This window comes from Euwallacea fornicatus, chromosome 36 (assembly GCF_040115645.1).
Source record: "Euwallacea fornicatus isolate EFF26 chromosome 36, ASM4011564v1, whole genome shotgun sequence".
In the NCBI taxonomy this organism is placed as follows: domain Eukaryota; kingdom Metazoa; phylum Arthropoda; class Insecta; order Coleoptera; family Curculionidae; genus Euwallacea; species Euwallacea fornicatus.
Window position 1 is genome coordinate 1,609,503 of NC_089576.1, and position 20,039 is coordinate 1,629,541.

General features: G+C 37.6%; 2 protein-coding genes across 2 annotated transcripts; one reads left to right on the forward strand and one right to left on the reverse strand.

Annotated features, from left to right (window-relative positions):
• Nucleotides 1–5,914: 5,914 nt before the first annotated feature.
• On the forward strand, nucleotides 5,915–8,225 carry LOC136349133 (esterase E4-like). The gene is made up of 9 exons (XM_066300478.1): nucleotides 5,915–6,069; nucleotides 6,120–6,401; nucleotides 6,450–6,612; nucleotides 6,663–6,848; nucleotides 6,900–7,108; nucleotides 7,159–7,336; nucleotides 7,398–7,694; nucleotides 7,757–7,916; nucleotides 7,968–8,225. The coding sequence occupies exons 1-9, from the start codon at nucleotides 6,031–6,033 to the stop codon at nucleotides 8,155–8,157; spliced, it is 1,704 nt and encodes a 567-aa protein (XP_066156575.1). The 5' UTR covers nucleotides 5,915–6,030; the 3' UTR covers nucleotides 8,158–8,225.
• dachs (unconventional myosin-IXb-like dachs) lies at nucleotides 8,173–18,500 on the reverse strand. The gene is made up of 17 exons (XM_066300469.1): nucleotides 18,230–18,500; nucleotides 13,016–13,248; nucleotides 12,798–12,953; nucleotides 12,401–12,572; nucleotides 12,170–12,342; nucleotides 11,865–12,115; nucleotides 11,138–11,250; nucleotides 10,954–11,084; nucleotides 10,729–10,896; nucleotides 10,433–10,677; nucleotides 10,226–10,379; nucleotides 9,918–10,174; nucleotides 9,616–9,854; nucleotides 9,413–9,561; nucleotides 9,038–9,189; nucleotides 8,716–8,975; nucleotides 8,173–8,659 (listed from the first exon to the last, which is right to left on the reverse strand). The coding sequence occupies exons 1-17, from the start codon at nucleotides 18,318–18,320 to the stop codon at nucleotides 8,463–8,465; spliced, it is 3,141 nt and encodes a 1,046-aa protein (XP_066156566.1). The 5' UTR covers nucleotides 18,321–18,500; the 3' UTR covers nucleotides 8,173–8,462.
• Nucleotides 18,501–20,039: the final 1,539 nt, after the last annotated feature.

Genomic DNA, 20,039 nt, shown 5'->3' on the forward strand with positions numbered 1-20,039 from the left:
TCAAATTTTATTCATTAACTTTTTCGCCTCTTAAGTAATTTTGTGGCTTGAGACGTTTGCCGATTTGACTCCGCTTGATTATCACGTATGAAGACGGCCAAAAGAATTGGTCTATACGGTACCCATTTTCACTCGGAAACAATTCGTTGGAAGAATCAACGCGAATTTTATACAAATGAATCAAAATATTTCATTAGGAGTTACTACAACTCAAATACGAACACGAGCACGTAAGTGTATGAGAAATTACTTCCGAAATGCTACAAAATGTTCGGGAAGAGGGTCAACAAAGACTTTATTATTGTATGGAAGTATATGGGTCGTAATTTGTACACTTAATTAAATAAAACATTATAATTTTTTTTTAATTTATTTATTTCACTGTTGTTTTAAAACGATTTTTGTACAATATTTGAAGGCGGAGCAACAAAATTCCGGTATTCTTGTAAAGAGAATTGAAACACCTTTGATTTGATGTGCCACTTGACCCCCCCGTGACATTTAAGATTCTTAAAGGGGTTGCTACCCCGTTTAGGGGGATGACTCTACACCTACGAATTTATGATTTAAAAATGTCCCCCTTAAAAGTGAAACTGACGTGTCGCGAGATTTTCCAAAGAAAAAAATTCCGTTCAAGATATTTCAGGTTGACTCTTTTAAATGGGCTACCCTGTATAGCGGTCAGCACATTTATGCATAAAGTTAATTAATTGTTTTTATGGTCAATACTGCAGCCTTTTTTGCTTTAAATGACCAAATTATATTTTATTAATATGTATGCATAAGTTTTTTAAATTTAAACTTAATTGGATAAACCATTTCACAGAGAACGTACGTTATTTGAAAAAATGTAGCCTACTCCCACATATAGTGGTTAGAGCTTGTATTTCTGACAATGAAGAATTTAAATATCACTAACACCTCTTGTGTTAATTCCCTAGACACAATTATAATATATATTTTTTAATTTTGGCTCTATGTAATTTTAAATGAGCGATACCTCAGTGCCAGGAAGCTGTGCAAAGCGGTTCCTTCTCTGGTGGTGTCGGGAATTCCCTCACATTTCCAATCCGGTAGTTCAATGATTATGGCAGAGCCCAGCTGAAGCTGTGAGGGAGCAATTCTGAGTTAATTTATTTTCTGTTCGTTGAGGTATTATAATTTTACATTATTTTGAGGACGATTATGAGCCTCAGAAGCGGGGAGTGAAACTTCAACATGCCGGACAGCGCACTGGAACACCTGGGAAACTTTGAATACGGGAAACATGGTTTGCATGTTAATTTTTAAATAATTTTCATGTGTCGAGTTCCTTAAAATAATTTGTTGATTTAATAAAAATTCCAAGTTAACCATTATCTGATACATTTAGTGTTTTGATTGTGCCTTGATAGTGTAAAAACAATGGAAAATAATTGCGTACTTGAGAAACAGTTTCATAACTTTTTTATCAATCTCAAAAATTTTGTTTATTGGAATTGTCGCCACTTAAGGAGCTCTTAGAAAAAGTTATTTAAGCTAAATTTTTGCGATTCTTCGGGATGCGCCGCATTGTCTTCTCTCAATTCCCCTTCGCATTAGCAAATTTTCTCGACCGATAACTTGGGCCTCAAAGATGTTCCTGAAATTGTTTCCAAAAATTGGAAAAAGGATGTCACACAACTTCCACATGGCGACAACGCAAATAAGTATGTTTTTCGTCTAAAGTTGTTTGCGGTTGCCAGTGTTGCAATGGCACTTTCCATAAAAACCAAAATCGGACTCTATCTCTTTGAAATAAATTAAAGATCTAATAGAACGTTTTGCTAAACATCTGAATTTCCACAGGGCGCCAATATTACTGAGTGATCTTCCGCTAAAAAGGTCCTACTCAAAGTCTATAAAAGTCACTGCCGTAGGACGAGATAGTTTTAAAAACCGGAAATTTTGAATAATTACTTACTCAAATAAATTAAAAATCTCTCAAAACTCTGTGCCACGCCTCTGAGTTTCTACAGGGAAGCGCGTTTTCAGGTCAAACAATATCCATCAAACTCAGGGTCGATTACAAAAATCGAATTTAAATACGGTTTTCTTGCTACCAAAATTTGAAATTTCACCATATTTCACACGCCACTGAATTGTTGCAATATCACATCTTTATTAAGAGCTTTCGCCAACTAAAAAGTCGATATTTGGAAATTTCTAATTGTTTAAAAGCTGCAGGAGTATCAAACATTAACATAAGGCTACCTAAGGTATACGTTAATATTTGTTTCCCCTGTAGTTTTTAGATGATTAGAAGTTTCAAAAAACTTTTCATACAAAACTTAGTTCGAACGTATCGAAGTTCACATTATTGAAAAAAATGTTTTTGGAAAAAGACCAGGCGTCGTCCCGACGCCGTGCGTCGCTTTACATATTTTAATGTGTTTTCCATTTATTTTAGCTTACGTCTTCTTACTCAATTTGGTGAAAAAATTACAATGATCTGTTCGAATGACCTTGTACAGAGTGGCCCAACAAAAACTGTGCACCACGATTTTCTCTATTTATAATGAAAATATGTAAAAAGGCTCGGATCCGTCCTGATTTGATTCGAGGGGGACAATTTTTTATTGTGTTATCAACCCTTCAACATCAACCCCTGAACAAGGGTGGCAGTTATCCCTGATATTTTTAACAGGAAAGGGTGTGGACTGATACCTCATTTTAAAGATGGGTTTAAATAATTTCGTTGTACATACTGAAAATTGAGGTGCCAAAATTTCGTTGGGCCACCCTGTACATTGTTTAGGTGGGTGTAGGGATTTTCTACGTAACTTGACCCTAGATAGTACTAAATGCAAGAAATAGTATAATATTCTTGATGTTCTATATGCAAAATTGAGTTGAGAAAATGCAAACAAAGCAAAAATATTCTTTCAAAATATATAGGGTCAAATTACTCGAAATCCGATAGAGGAAGCTATAGTAAAGTATATTAACGAAGTGTTCCCGTTATCCATGGGTTCACAACATCCAACACTATATCCCATGGAAAAACTCGATTTTGCACGCCCTCAAGGAAATCACACCAAAAAATGATCGAAAGTGCTCTTATGAATCCTTATGTGTCTCCTAGGAGAGATAGGTATAGGGATTTCTATAGCTAAATTAATATGAATGAACGGCAAATTTCTAAAAGTCGCATAAACTCTGAAGAGTTCAGGTAAGTTGAGGTTAGTTCAGGTTAGTTCCGTAAAAACCGTTTTCCAAAATGTTGAAATCAGGACCTCATGTTAGGTCAAAATACAAATCGAAGAAAACATCTATAGAAAAATACATTTAGAAGTGGTTTTTGATCGACAACAATAATTCATAATTTGCTTAATTATTTAAGGTGTCCTACGAAGGGGACTTGAGAATTCTGAATTTAAATTCTTATAAAACCTTCCCCTTGGTAGTGTTACCTGGGGTTTTATTTTCCAACACACAGGACAATGCCGTTAAATCAATGCACTGGCGACTTTACCTGGAAGATGACCTGGAGGTCCGGTTTTCCAAACTCCTGGGAACTTTGCTAGGAAGACATCTTCCATAGCAACGACGAAACCAAAGCATTCCATTGGTCAGTTTCTTTGTTTCCATGGAAACTATCTAAAATTCGAAAAACGGTGTCCAACAAAAGAAGATTTTCTTGACTTAGCTGAAACTTATTGTGATGAATTAATGATTAATTAAAAGCTTTTTCCCACAGATTTGACAAGCTGTCATATCAACGAGGATAATGATAGTGTACTTGAAACTTCGAGGTGATAATCAAAGTACAACTACCTTTAAAATGAGGTATCATTCGGGACACCTTCCCATTAAAAATATTGGGGGTAACTGTCACCTTTGTTCAGTGGTTGCAGTTGAAGGGTTGAAAATACGATGAAAAGTTGTCCCCCTTGAACCAAAAATCGACGGGTCCGAGTGCTTTTCACATTTTCATTTTAAATGCTAAAAATTGAGGTGCTAAATTTTTGTCCGGCCTCCGCTCTCCAGAATTGCCGCTCTAAACGTGTCTCTCGCACGGCTGTTCAAGAGCTGTCAGGACATAGAGCCAGATCCGGCAGTTTGTCAGAAAAGGGGCACTTTTGTCGGGCCCCCTCCGACACATTCGATACCCTCTTGCACCCATCTTGAAGCTTCAGCCGGTTCTCTCAAATCGAAATTGCTAGGTATCACAGCATCGTTGTTGGACATGAAACCTACACTTGATAGGGCATATTGCTGTATTGTGTGCATTTTCAAATTCTATGTATAAAATCAGCCTGGAGAGGACACTTCCCTGCAGTGGTACTGGACTAGATGTAAATTACGTGGTACGCACCAAGGGGCCCTAATCTAGAGGGTGTTTCAGAACTATGGGATCAAATTTCAGAGATTACTCACCGTAACAATAGAAGATATCTGAGTATATGAATCCGTGTCCGCAAATGTCTCCCTAAAGCGCTACGGCCTTTTGATGCTTTAAAACAGTTATACGTGAAAATGTTTTTATCGAGTTTTAGTGCGTTTCATTTTAATTTATTGATACAAAATAACACTTCACTAATTGTTCAAAATTTGATCTTTCAATAACATTTCACCTGTTTAAACGCATCATGGTTTTTGAGTATTCGGCTAAAAAATTGATAATTGTTTTGAACGACTTCAAATATCGCAGTGATTCATGCAATTAGATCTTGCTGTGATCCCCTGGAATTTCATAAACCGGAGAGTTTTCGTGTTGCCACAGAAAGGTATCTGAAGGTGTTAGATCGGGTGACCTAGGGGATCACCGAACTGGACCACATCTGCTGATCCAATATTGTCCGAATTGACGATCCAAATACTGAATATGAAACAAAATGTATTTTGAATAATTACTGTAGTATTACTTTGTATAAGCAAATTAAAATAAAACGTACCAAAGTTAGCCGGGACACCTTTTTGCACATAATCGCCTTAAAGAGTTACAAGGCTGTAGCGCTTTTCGGAGACATCTCCGGACATGGCTTTTGACGCTCAAATGTCTTTCATTGTTGCACTGAACAATCTTTAGAAGTTTGATCCCATGATTCTGAAACACCCTATATAACCGATAGAGAGGAATACAACATCGGTATCCATAGGGGACTTAGGTCCAGCTTCCCCTTTGGCCCCGTCCACCGTACCAAAAATAAACGCTCCCCATCAATTCAGACCAGCAAGGTCTGAAGCATGGGAAACATTGGCCGCATCTTCATTAAATTCATAATTAGTTAATCGATCATTCGCATAGTCATAGTTAACTTACCACAGGTGTAAGGATATCGGCAAGGAGCCTATTTTCATTCTTCTTGTAGTTGTTCACATACCCTTGGTAGCAGACATTCTTCCTGTCAGTTCCATCGTAGCTGCCAATCCATGGTTTGCGGGTATGGGGAGAGTGCAGGAAAGGGTTATTGTTACGGGTGGCGAAGAAGCTGATAGTTAGGAACTTCGAATCTTAGTTAACCCACTGGTGGTTGAGTATATTTTAATGCCAAGAAGCTGCGGAAGGTGGTTCCTCTCTGGTGGCATCGGAGATGCCCAAACCTTTACTGTCTGGTAGTTCCATGGTTATGGTGACGATCAGATAGATTTAAGGCGCGAATTTTTTATGAGTTATGTTTGATATTATTGGAAATTTTATGGCTACTCTGAGGACTACGAGTTCCAGAGGAAGCACGTGATATTCTATCATATTGGGCATTCACTGATGTATCTATCCAATTTTGTATATTGGACTTGGTAACTTAAAACATGACTTAACGCATGAGGCAGACTTAGATACTTTCAAATACTCGTTATTAATTTCGTTGAAATTCCAAATTAGCTGTTATCTCATAGATTGGTAAAATTTTCATACTGTTCATCAAGCTTTTCAGTCTCAAACCACAATTGCCTACTTGAGATCTAGCTGCTCTAGATCTATATCAATCTTAAATATTTTGTTTATTTCAGTTCGTACTTTCAGAAACATCAGAAAACCTTTTAGTGTGAATTCTACTAGCCTTTAAGATGCACTACTGCATTATTCTACTCGCATTCTTTTCATTGGCAAGTATTTGAGCCCTGAATCTTCTTGGCCTAAGATTCAATTGTTACAGTTTTCAGTCGCCCTTGGGGAAGCCTTGGTGATTCTTCCAGATGGCAAAATCCAAGGAAAAACTGAGTACACCAGAATAGGACAGAGTTACAACTCTTTTTACGGGGTGAGATATGGGAAGAACCCCACCAACGAATTGAGGTTGCAAGAACCCCAACCTGTCGACCCTTGGGAGGATGTTTTTGATGCCACTGTGGAGAAAGGGATATGCTATCAGACTTCTTCAGATAATGACATGGAAACTGAGAACTGCCTCTTATTAAATGTCTTCACCCCTGTAACCGTATGTCTTAGACACATCGTCGACTCTAATTATTTTTGATTCATTTAGGATTTGAAGGAAAATGCCGCTGTAGGGCTCCCAGTGATGTTTTACATCCATGGAGGAGGCTTCATCGATGGCACGGGCATATCGGAGTGGGGTGTAGGGCCTCACTATTTCATGGAATATGGAGTCATCCTGGTCGCCATAAATTACCGCCTGGGGCCTTTTGGTTGATTTTGTTGTAAACCGAAAATGATCATTCTAACTTAAAACTTCTAGGTTATCTCTCTACTGGAGATGATGTGATTCCTGGAAATTTTGGAATGAAAGACCAGATTTTGGCCCTGAAGTGGGTCCAGAAGAATATCGAGTACTTCGGAGGGGATCCAAAAAAAGTTACCATTTTCGGGCAAAGCGCTGGTGCTGCCTCGGTTTCCTACCTATTACTAAGTCCTTTGGCTGAAGGCAGGTTTTAAGCAGTTAAAATTACCCGTTTACCTAGATTAAGCATTTTAGGTCTATTTAGGGCGGCAATTTTAGAGAGCGGCTCCGCCCTAGATCCTTGGGCATACCAAAGGGATCAGGTGGAAATCACCTATAAAATTGCAGCCCTTTTGAATTCTGATTTTGAGACCAACAGAAACAGTACGGAATTGCTCAAGTTCCTACAAAGTGTATCTGGAAAAGCCCTGGATGAGGCCTCTAATGAGCTAAGTCAGCAGCTCGTAAGTTCCCTTTAAAACTATCAACAAACTATTTTACGGGTACTTTTAAGAACACTCCCGATAACTTCCAACTCTCCAAAGGATTTTATTACGCTCCAGTTATTGAGCAGGAAGGTAAGGGTGCGTTTTTGACTTTGCTACAATATGGAGGTTTTGAAACTGGGCAGTTCATCAAGGTTCCTGTGATGATTGGCCTTACTGCTGAAGAGAGTTTGTTCATGATCGATAGTAAGTCTTACTTTTTGAGTTTAATGTTAGATTATTATACTGGTTTTTTTTGTCGTAAAAGGTGTCATCCCAGATCTTGCCAACGTGTACGATAAAAATCCGAGCTTGATGGTTCCGTTGGATATACATGTTAAGGACAAAGAGGTTATTCAAGAAATTGGACAGAAAATTAAGCACTTTTATTCCGCAAATGAAAACTTAACCGACAATTTTTTGGCGGTAACTCAGTATCACTCAAACCAGGACTTTGATAAAGGCGTCCTGAAGCAGGCTGAACTGCAATCCAACTATGTCCCTGTATATTTCTACGAGTTTACTTATAGCGGTAAAATGGGAAATGATATGTACAAACTAAATGGTAATGGCCTTCACCATTTTGTCTAGATCTGTTCTAATCTTGTTAATTTTTTTTTAAATTAGGATCTGGTGCAGTAGTTCATGGCGAGGAGCAAAATTATATATTTAATCGGTGGTATAGTACGGAAATCCCTGACAATACAGACTTCAGGAAATTCCCCGAGGCTGATGTTTTAGTCCACTATCGCTTTATGTCTTTATTCACCAATTTCGCCAAGGAACTGTACGTTTTTTGAATCATGAAAATAATTTTTTATTTTATGATGATTTCCAGAAACCCTACTCCACGAAATGAGGATATTTTACAGAATGTTACATGGCCAATGGTGGAACCTGGCAAGTTCCAATATCTCGAAATTGGCAAGGATTTGATTGAACACGAGACAGTTCCAAAGGCCGAAATGTATAAATTCTGGAATGAGTTATATGACACTTACGCCAAGAAGCCTTATGATACTTTTTAAAAAAACTGCTTCAAATGTATAAAAACCTTCATTTTATTTCGATGAAAATAAATCTATTGTACGGAAAAGGCGTCTTAAATCCTATATATAAATAGCGCTAAACGTAGATATACAATACTTAAATGGAATGGCAAGTTTAAGGTCTTACTACGGCACTAAAGCAAAAACTAAAAAGCTTATTGGGTGTCTTTTTAAACTAAAATTTTAATACTGGACGTAATTCTATATAATTAAGTATTTCGCATAAAATTTTACACAATTTATAAGATAGAGCTGAGCATTGATATAACTTGGATTTTTGCGCACTAAATATTGAGGGTAGATTTTAATTCCATAAACTGGAAAGGAACATGTAAAGTATGGTTTTTGTGTTCGACAATCAAGTGCCCCCTCCTCTGAGAAGCACCTACGACCAGGACCGTCTCTCCCTTGTAAAAAACAGTCCCATCTCCTGGGGTGTCTTCTGGATAAGTCATCTTCATTACCCTTGTTTGTGGATATCCTGAAAACATATCCTTAAATTTCCACTATTCGAAAAACTATTTTATTAATAACTACCTAGTTTGGTGTTTCCAGTGACAGTATAAGATCTGCTAGGTGGTACTGGAGGAGGCCTCTCTAAATCTAGTCCAAACAGGTTGCAAGTTTGCTGAATAATCTTGGCATCGCATTTTTCACTCATATCAGGTGGAGGAGTTCCTGCAATGGGTTGTGGGCGCGGTCTAGTACTCGGTGGTACCCCAGTTCTGGGTGGAACCACTTTAGCTGCAGGAATGCTCTCTGTAGGTTTATCTCTGCGTAAAGTAGCCCATCGATACCTTAAATTATGTCATATTTTTGCTAATAACTTTAAGCGGTTATAGACGTTCTTAAGTCATACCTACACCTCCAACCTCTCCATGTCGCTTGGATAAGTGTAGCAGCTTTTTTCCTGGTGTCATTGCGAAGTTTTTCTAGTAATTGGCGAATTCCTTCGCTGAGGAATATGTGACGCTTGCCCATGGCCCAATTTGTAGATACAGCACTTATTTCCTGGAAATATTTGAAATATTAATTTTGAACCTTATTAACAAGTAAACTACATAACGCTTTATTCACAATATTATTAAAAAATTAGTAAATTATTTTTAGAGGTAACGGTGAAGGAAAATTACATATTTCACAAACCGTTTAACCAGTCTCTTCTATTTTGTTCTACGCAATTTTCACTGCATAGTTTTCGCAGATAATATTCGATTATTTTTGCTTAACATACCTCTCTTTTAGCTAATAAATCAGCAGCATATTGCAGGATAGTCTTGCAGTCTTCTGTAATCTTCTCCTCAGTCCTGCTTAATTCTGAAAACGGCGCCAACAGCCGATATCGGGAATTGAAAGCTTTGTACCTCATTCTATGAGGAAATCCTGTAACATCATACAAACTCATACGACATTCTTTTATAACTTTATATGCTATACCTCCAGCCATGAGATTGACAGTCTCCAAGACTTGAAGAGACCGAATTTGCCTGACTACAATGCCTCTATCAAAGGTATTAGCAGCTTCCTGATAATTGCTGCAAATACATCTTACAAAATGAGGTCTGGCATGAACCAAAGTACGAAGCAAATTATCTAAACGTGTATGGAAGTCTTGGGTTAAAGTGGAAACTGGCTCGTCTCCATTCAGGAGATCTGTGTGGGAAGTTGGCGATATTCTAAAAATAAATACTTAGATCATGAAATTCTTTGTAATTATTTTCCTATTATAATTCATTTACCTGAAACTGACTCCTCTGGGAACCGTTTCCACTAAGTATAAAGCCTTAAGTTCGCTTCCAAAAAGGTGAGTTGCAAAGCCGAAATTGCAGGATTGCTTATAAAACACCGCAACCAAATCATCAGGAACCACGTCCTTGTTCGTGTCCAAGAAATCTCCAGCATCATAGACGACTCTTCCTGCAAAATGTTGGATCCCAAACAGGCGAGGGTCCATTGATTTTTGGTCAAAGAGCCTTTTGTTATTTTTGTGCTGAACCTTATTTTGCATTTTTATTAGTAAAGTTTATACTTAAAGCAAAAATGTTACCTTAATTTTGGCCACATAAGACTCTGCAGTACCTCTAATTGAACATTCTACGTCGAGCATGCTCAATAGTCCAGTGCGCAGTGACGAAATCAAGTCTATACAGGGGACATTGTCTACGTAATCAACTTCAACTTCACAGCAAACTCCTTCATCCCTATATAAAATCGTCTTTCAATCATGATGGTTTCATCTTTTCTCAGTACTAACCTGCATGACTCAATTGAAGACTTGAAGATATGGGTATTATAAAAATGCTGCATGGTCTCCGCGCAGAGATTTATGCAGAGATGCTCAAGTTGAGCAGGTTTCGGGTCCTCGAAACCGAACATATCTAGAATCCCAATAAACCCGTCTGTAGTGGCGTGTCTTACTGCATTGTTCAATGCCACCATGGATTTATTTCCTGCGGAATTGCTGCTAGTTCCCACAGTGGAAGCATGTTGGCTGGTAACCTTCAATTAATAGGAGCTATAGCGATGAAATATGAATTAAAAAAAACATACTTCTGCTTGATTATGGACAGATTCATTGGAGTCTGAGCTCAGGGTGCCCAAAGTGGAACCCAGTCTTTTAAGACTATTGGCCCTTCGAACTATTGTCGCTACAGTCCTGCAATACAAGGCTTTTGCCAGGCAATCTCTAGTCATATTGGACATATTGGCGTCGCACACCTAATGTTAAATTCAAAATTGAAAGAATACTTAAATTTATTGAATATATCTATTTACCGATTTAACTAGCTGTCCCCTTGCGTTGTGAGTGCGTGAAGTTAGCCCCCTGAATAGGGACGCTCCTGATACTCCTAGCAAAGCTGCCACTGAGTTCAATTCAGTCTCCCCCCTTACATCCACTTCTATGCCTAAAAAGCTTGTAAAATAAATATACTGTAGTGTATAAGACAGTTAAACACACCTTTGCCATCGGAAAACTGCACATTTCCAAGCAATAGCACTGCAGCCAAGACTCTTACCACGTCCATGAAAGGAATCCCCAGGACTCCCAGGCAGGTTTTCCATGCTTGGAATCTGTTTATTGGCGAAATAAGATCAAAGTTTAAAAAATTAACTGCAAGTTTCTAGTAAAAGGGTTGTTGAGATCTAACTAAATAAGACTTTTTTCAGATATAATTAAAAATTGAGCTTCTTGAATTTATACTTAGCGTTATATATAATATTTTGACATTTTGTGAGTGTGTGTGTGTGTGTGTGTGGAGGGGCTGGAGGGGGGGTTATAGGGTCTGCTGATAAAATTAAATACTGAAAGATATTCGAAAAGGTTTAGCCAAATTCGTTTGTAATTCCGTGATAATGAGATATAAAAATTTCCACCATTCGTCATTCAACAATCTCTATCTATATACTATACATGTGTATAGTAAGTGTTTTACAGGATCAATCTATTACACACGTTTGGGAGACTGTAAGTGTCAAATATGGTTTCTTGACATCATAGCGAATAGCAATTATAACTACTTGTTTGGGTACTTTTTTTTAAAACTAACGCCCTCTATGAAGCTAACATAAACTCAATTCCACTAATATTTCTTGACATAATGGCGAGGAAAAAGTTTTACAATCCATTTCATTCGTCTTTGGAAAGAACTTAAGTGTTTTGAGCTTTTATTTGAAGGTATATTTACCTTGAAGCATCCTCTCCTACATCTTGTCTCACATCTCCATACTGCAAGTATTTCAAAGTAGAAGGCTTGTGTCCGTCTAAGTTTAACTTGGTCCTTTCTTCCGCCGAAAGCCCTGCTAACATCTGATAAAAAATGTGGTAATTCTTTTCACCCGGTAACGGCCTTATCACTCTAGTCTGGTCCAGAAAGTAACAGTGAATCTTAGTGCGATACAAGGCTCCGTCGGTCACTTGCACCTCTATGAATTGACCCTTAAACCCAGCAATTTTAGATATTATTTCAAGAAAACTAAAAATTAAACTTGCAATTCTGCTGGACTCGGAATTGGTCGAAGTCTTTGCAGATCCTAGGGACCTTAATACTGTAAAAGCAGCGGCCAAATGTTTGAAAGCATCAGTTTCTGGACCGCCTCCAGCTACTGCGAAAAGCTGCCTCAAGAGAAGCATTGAAGTATGGCTTTTTCCAGAACCACTAGTACCTATGCAAAGACTTAAGTTATGTAACTTTGATTTTTTCCTGTTTTGCACGTGACTCACCGGATAATATAATGGCTTGCGGATAACCAGTCTCAGATTGCTGCCTCACGGCTTCTTGGACCACTTTGTTTAGCTGCGCACTTAGGGACAAACCCCTGGTGCTGTTTAAAGTGAGGGGGTTTCCTACGTCTCTGTAGGGGTTTACGCATAGAATTATAGGTCCAACGTTGGTCTAGAAACATTCAACATTTCTACATTTTCAACATTCTGGTCTAGAAACATTCAACATTCTCTTATCACATACTTAAATAAAGACATAAAGCTTCTAGCTATTAAGGTCACTTATCGGACGATTATTGCGATTGCTCTTTAATATAGACAGCATTAAGGCAATTTACAGTAGTATTTCTCAATTAAAAGCTTAAGGAAGACATTAGCCAGTTTTTCAATCACTTACATAGAACTGATTCGCTGCAAACCTCGCCTGTAGACACTTCATTACTGCGTCCTCAGTTAAGGGACCAGGAAGGTGAATGAGGTCCTCAATGGCGGCCGAAGCATTATTCTTTGGGGGTTGAATAATGGCAGGAGCAACTGATTTTTGGCTAGAGGCCTGACATCGAATATTTGTGAAAATGCAACCAATTTTCTAGAAAAAGAAAGAGAGGTTCTTACCAAGGGCGGTGGCACATGGGAATTGAACTGTCCTCCTCGAGGGGGTACATGTGGTTGTCTTCCATGGGGATTAGTTAATTTTCCAGATGTCTGATGAGAGGAGGTTCCAGTGCTGCCTCCTTTGAGAGGGGGGGCTCCTTGCACATGCAGTCTGTTGCGCAGGGTCACAAGTTCGGTACTTAAGCTGCGCAGGCGCTGTTGGAGGTGCACTGCCTCATTTGAAGACGAAGCATCTAGGACAAAAATCGTAAAACTTTGTAAATTTTTATAAAATAGAGAATTCGGTATCGACAAAATGATTGAAAATGACAAAAATGCTTTGCCAACATTAATATACTCCTCTTTGACGTATAGTAATCTAGATAAGCTAGGCCTTGTTTAGCTCGTTATGCTCGGAAAAAGTAACGATTTTTTTCTAAATATGCATTTTCAGACTGGCTCCGAATTTTTATCATCTCAAGATAGGACTTTAACGTCTCAGAAACAAGCTGTTTTCTAGATTTAAAAAAATCCATCAGTCTATTTCTCTCTTAGATATAATAATCTACATCTGTCCGTTCTTGCTCAACTCGCACTAGAAAAATTTGCTCACCATATTGACTCGGAATTTCTAACGGTTAATGGGTTAATACGTTGCTAATCTCATCCTTAAAGTCGATTTTCAAAACGACTGCCAACTTAATCTTTATTTGTTAAAGTTGAAGTGTAATTTAGCAGCAATTGAATTGGGTGTTTTTTCGATGATATATAAGTCCGTTTGCCAGTTTGTAAAAAGGTCTTCGACCATAAAACAAAGATTTATGACGTTCAAAAAAGATGATTCGTGCAGAGCCTGAATGCGTAGATTGAACAATTAAAAATGAATGCTTATTAAAGATAACTGGAACCCTCATTAAACGTAAACCTGTCTTCCGCGGTAGGTCTGTGCGCACCTTCCAAGGAACCAAATTTTCTGTACGTATCAACTAATCTTGTATTAATCATTTACATAGGTGTAGAGGAGGCGACTTAAGTGGGCGCACCGAACAAAAGAAAGTAATCTAACTGCTTTAAAACTAGAAGTGGGTTATGTGGTATTGTAAACTAGAAACTGCCTCTTTTGTGCTTGAATTTTGAAGTCCTACTAAAGGAGTTTTATTGCACGTGCCATTCAAATTTAAGCGCATCTTATGTGGTTCATTGCCGCTGGCAAGGAATGCTATCTTTATCACAGAACCTGCTCGGCCCGGGCATGGCAAAATAACGGTGGTTGGTAAAATTCAACGAATAATGGTCAAACATTAATGGAGCTTCTAATTTTTTTATTTTTTTTTTCAATTGTCCGTACCCAGTTGTCTGCACTGGGAGAAGTGTTAGGCATTTCTGAAATATTCAGAATAGCAGGTAGCTTCGGCCAATTTACATTCCTTCCTGCATAATTCTCGGAACGACCGCAGATGGTGGATATACAGCAAAATACTTTTAGTCGGAAAAATCCTCCACTTTCAGTATTTCTAAAGTGCGAAATAAATCGCGTTTCAATTTGCCCACGAAACATGAAAAAATCGCCATCAATTTCCTCCAATATCACTGGTCTTTATATAAGGCAAAGTTAATTCCTGAACAGCATTCCTGCCCAGCAAAAAGCGGCTGAGACAAATTGAACGACTCGTCAAACGTTCTAGATGGTGCTTAAAACTATTCCACGTGGACCTTATAAAGTATATTTGAAATTGGACTTAGTTTTTCTTTCAGTTGAAGCCCATACAAGAGCGAAACCTTAAAGAGAAGTTGAACTTAATTGCACTTCCTTATAGTAAATAAGTCGTTAAGTTTGTACCCATGTAAATAGGTTCGTTTGCACAATACAATATGATAGTTAAGCCACTTTCACAAACCGAGTAAAGCGATTCAAAAATTAATGTAATGCAAAATGGTTATAGTTAACAAGCGTTTCCCACGGTTTGTAACAATGATTGAAACAAACGTTTCCGTAAAATCAGTTGTTTGAGGCGGAATACTTGATTGATTGATTGATTAGAAGACTTGATTAAGGAAATCGAGTAACAGTATAAACGGATTTTCAATATATGGGGTGTCCCGCAAGTCAGCGATGTCACTCGAAGAGTGGATAGCCCAACTCAAAATGACTCCATTTAATTAAACTTGCCTCAGTGCAGAAGTGGATACTAACCGAGGTAAAGGGTGTCAAAGATGACGAAGGAAATCTCTTCAATACGTCTCCATTATCTCGAAGTAATTTCATGAAATTTTGTATTCGAAAATTTCTTGACGCGATAAATTCAAATTTATCAAAGATTTCTGTGTATTTTCTAGAAGGCGCCACAACCGGCCACTAGGACTCATTTGAACTGTCAAACCTTTTTTGTGCCACGGTGTATGCCATTTTGGACTAGACAAATCTTTCCCCTCAACTTTCCTTCACAAAAACGGTGCACTTTATTGAAGTCGCCAGAAGAAACGATTTCCGAGAAAAAACCATCTAAAGCTGAAGATGCATGCAAATTTATTGTCTATTAATTTTTAAATACTTATTTTTGTCTTATTTTTTAGTAAGTGTATTGCAAGTTTACTGCAAAAGACTCTGTACCTCGGCCATTATCAACTTTTGGATAAAGCCCCGTTTAGTTAAATCAGCTCATTTCGATTTGGCCCGTCCACCCTTCAAGGGATACCGTTGATTTGCTGGACACCCTGTATGTATATATTTAGATCATTCTTTTTTCTACGCCCCTGATCTATGCCACTGCCCTCTTTAAAACGTTTGAAATTTGGTCCACAAAAGAGGAATGATTTCAGACATTCCGCATTGAAATTCAGTGGCGTTACATGCCCGATTTGCATTAGGACACGTTAAAATTTAATTTGCTTTGAGGGTTCGTTAGGCCACTGCCTCAATTTTTTAAAAGTTCGAAAATTTTACTATTAGAGACTTTTGAGACGTTCCACGCAAAAACTTCGTGATTTTCCATGTGTATTTCGTAAAATTTAATTACATGAACCCGCTCTAACGTCAAATTGTTAATGTATTCTTAATTTTACCATTAAGCTGGTTGTCATAGAAATGATTAATGTAACAAATACCCGGGCTCCGTCTCAAAGTTTCCATGGAAATTAACATGCAATTAGCAGCACATTAGCAATTTGCCTCTTAGATACCGGATAGCTCTTAGAATTCAAAGGCTCTATATGTGCTGATAACCACTATTAACTTTCATCATTATGAAAACGCTGTATCGACATTTGCTAAAATTGACTAAATCGAACGATCATTTCGAAAAGAGCTCGTATCTACGCGCAGGCTCGAGGCAATTTCAGGATTCAAGTGATTTGATTTCCGAAAAATAATCATTTGATTTTTGGATTGAACTCAGAGAAATAGTTGAGAAATCTTCAATTAACCCAAACAAACTTTCATTAGAATTTTTTTTTCAAGTAAACGTGAAGATTCAGCTGCGTCTAGAAGAGTAAAGCGAAGCGAAATAGTGACCTGATCTTTTCCAAGTATCTGAGCCAGATCTGCACTATTTCTTCAAATGTGTGCGAATTCCAATTTTTTAAGGCGCAGTTGTCTCTAGGTACAAAAAGCAGTGAAGCAGACACTACTTCTCCTATTCGCCACGCCCAAATCCGCACAATTTCTTCATCGAAACGCAGCGTAATTTTTTGTAAAATTCAGAAAAGTTCTCTAAGCTCATGTGATGATTTAGATGTTTCTAGGAAAAGAAGCTGAAGTAGAATAAGGCGCAAATCTTCTCCATTTATCCAAGCCGAATTCACATTATTTCCTCAACAAAATGTGGCGTCGTTCATGGTAGAAATTAGGAAACTTCTTTTATCGAGTCAACATGATTTTTTTTTAAATCCTTTGCTGACGCAAGAAAACTGATGCAGGAATCCTTTAATTCTTCGTAATCTTTCAGGAAATCCAGGATTTCCGGGGCTTCTCCGACGCAATCCGAACATATCTCATAGATCTGAATCAAATTCGAACCAACTTTTATCAGATTAGGAGGTCTTCTGTGATGTGATTGGATTGCTATCGAAAAGCTGGACTAACCTAAAGTAGCCTGAGGCTGAGACAACTTCTTCATGGAACGGCTCATCGATCCTCAATTTACCTAAATGAACGTCTTCCCAAAGGACCAGAATATCGTGCCACTTGCAGGAAGCTGAATTATAAGCTTGAGAACTTCTAATGTACAGGAACTCTCAAATATGCTCAAACTAAAGAGCTCAAGCCTCCGCAGCAATCAATTATTGCTATCTCAATTTTACGTCCGGCAAATCAATCATCTGAGAGAAAACTATAAAGGAATTAAGGAGAACAGCCATATCTACGATATTTCACAGGGTTCCAAGAACATGGCTGGTTAATTTAACACGACGTAACCTGAATAACCATAAAGCGACCAATAGCGTAGGTTTGTTTAAAAAATCTAGCGTGTACCGCTCTTGATCTCTTGCACAATGGAACTTGCGGTCTATTACCATAATAAATCAAACTTGCATATGGCTCAACCTAAAGGCCTTAATTTCTCACAAATTTTGAGACAAAAGCTACACGTGTTTACACTGATGTTCATTAGCATTTAAAGAGTCTCGATAAGGTTGCAACGATGCGTGGTACTACTTCTAATTCGCATTACATATGGCCTATTACAGATAAAGCAATTAATACATAAGTTGTTCAACAGGTTTAACTAATAGCGTATCATTTATCAGATTATATTGCGTTTTTCTTGACACGCTTCAAGCTCGCTTCTATATGCCCTTAGAGCAGAATTTGAAGTAACAAAAAGTTTCCTATTTCTCTTGTGCGTGTATAATAATTATCTGCGTATGAAAAGACTCGGCTTACAGGTGTTTGTTAGCTCTGTTTTATGCTAGGTCTCCTAACGGTACCCATCAATGTACTTAATCAAGTGTTTGGCTCTCGAGAAGGTACCATTTCCCAGTAAGGTTGGGCTTGTCGTATTTAAATTGGACCTGCGGATTAAATCTTCTATTTATTCGTAGTCTCATTACTATGGCAAGTGTGCCGCGGATATGTTCAACACTATTTCAACGTTCTTCATAATATAATTATTACACCTTCGTCCTAATTTGTAACATTCAAAAAGTGTTATCTCAAAAAGCTACATTGAGATTAATCCCATCCTCCCCTCCACCACTACATCAGTGGCCCAGCCAGCCTACATTCCGGATCTATACCTTGCAGCTTTTTCTCGGTCTCCCAAAACTTCTGCAGCTCCGTGAAGTACTTGTCCAAAATGAAGACTTTACTCAGTCCTAAAGTGGCCATGCCTACTTTTTAAACCATGGGGTGAACTTTGTCCACTCTTCCGAGCCACTTTGTGTCATTTTTCAGTTAAAAGAAGCGCAATCGACACTGAAATTACACGCGCATTCGGTCGAAAGTCTGAGGCCGAGATGGTTCCTCGGGCCCACGGATGGTACCTTCAGGAGCACTGCCTTTTCTTCGGACCGGTTGACTCTCTTGACCGCCTTCTACCTGTGTAAAGCTCGGTTCACCTTGTTGCCAAGTTTTCAAAACAAAGAAGTGTTTAATTCGCCTTATAATGTATAAAATCAGTTACTCTGTAAGAGTTTTTTTCCTAATTTGGTCCCATATAAAATCCTTGGTGTTTGCGGACTTAGCTTTTGAACGATTCTTATTAATAGGAGTAACCGCGAAAAGAGGCAATTATGGGCCATGCTATTTATGCCACAATTGAGTAATAAAAGTATGTTTTCATATATTTTTATAAATATTTTTGGATCTTCTTATTCAAAGAAACAATGGCCCGTATCAAAAATTCGTTATGGAAATAAGCGTGAATATCTCGAAACCAGCAACAAAAGGCCAAGACTATTTTGCTCTGCTCATGTGTTAGAAAATAATGCGGCATAGTTCTCTTAAGAACCATCGTTGGTACTGTGGTTTAACGTTCAAAAGACGCTGTTGCCGGATTTTGATTACCATTGATGTGTGTTTTTGCTGCATTTATTATACGAATAACATAGAGGTTTTCAGCGTAGTATTCATCTCTCTTTGTTTGAGCTAGGAAGAAAACACTTTGAATCGTTCTAAAAGAAATTTCTTAACATAAAATTAATTTAATTTTTACTAAAAACATATGTATGGCCATTATAAACAGATATTTTTGTTAATGGTTTTCTAAAGAACAATCAAAGTTAATCGTGATTTATTTGTTGATAAATCTTGAAAGATTAAAATTTCGCTGTCTATGACAAAATATGCGAATTGTAAAAAGTAATTTGAATTTGGAAATGCTAATTGAACTGATTTATTTTGTGATATAGTTAATAGAAAATTTTGTAAAGCTGAATATTTAGGTTTCGTTAAAGAATCATGCTAATAGTTTAGTGTGTCAGCTTTCTTGCCATTCTGGTGGATAGTATTATATATTACTGCTTTTTATGTTTTATTGCGTTAAATCTTAAAACTCGCCTATCTGTGTATATTAATACTTATTTAATAAATTTTTAACTCAAAACTGCCATCGTAGCAAGATACCCGTGGTCCCAGAAATATTTCGTTGATGAAATACAGGGCGATAAAGTTTGAAAATAGCTATCAATCCTTTCTTTAGAACTTCTAGACTTTATAAGATATTTACTTGAAATTTAGGGTGAATGCTACTTTTAAGTGCGTACAAAATATAACTTTTCACCTACGCCGTCAATCGACAAAGTGAGTTGGTTTTGAGTTATATCTGCGTTTATCTTTCTTATCACTTTATGCCTTACAACAGCTATTAATTCTTTGACTTTATCCTATCGGGTATATTCTTAAAAATTGTACTTATCCCAGTATTGCTGTACAGAATTGTGGCTTTTCAAATGATATGTGTGAGGATTGGCCAAACCGTCCTTGATATCAATATCTTTGTTTTATGACTAACCTGATTCGTTTTCGGTATACATATACCGAAAACCGAGAATGTATCAAGGTCGATTTTAAAATTACAGATTTTTCAGGTCTCGGTTAGGTTTTCCG

What these genes read in the sequence shown, in the direction of transcription:
- LOC136349133 (XM_066300478.1), top strand. Translation starts at nt 6,031, where the DNA reads ATGCACTACTGCATTATTCTACTCGCATTCTTTTCATTG. An exon ending in ATGAGCTAAGTCAGCAGCTC is followed by an intron (nt 7,109 to 7,158) that starts GTAAGTTCCCTT and finishes GGTACTTTTAAG; the next exon opens with AACACTCCCGATAACTTCCA. An exon ending in GAGTTTGTTCATGATCGATA is followed by an intron (nt 7,337 to 7,397) that starts GTAAGTCTTACT and finishes TTGTCGTAAAAG; the next exon opens with GTGTCATCCCAGATCTTGCC.
- dachs (XM_066300469.1), bottom strand. Translation starts at nt 18,320, where the DNA reads ATGGCCACTTTAGGACTGAGTAAAGTCTTCATTTTGGACAAGTACTTC. An exon ending in GTAGGAGAGGATGCTTCAAG is followed by an intron (nt 11,251 to 11,864) that starts GTAAATATACCT and finishes GCCAATAAACAG; the next exon opens with ATTCCAAGCATGGAAAACCT. An exon ending in GCAGTTTTCCGATGGCAAAG is followed by an intron (nt 11,085 to 11,137) that starts GTGTGTTTAACT and finishes CAAGCTTTTTAG; the next exon opens with GCATAGAAGTGGATGTAAGG.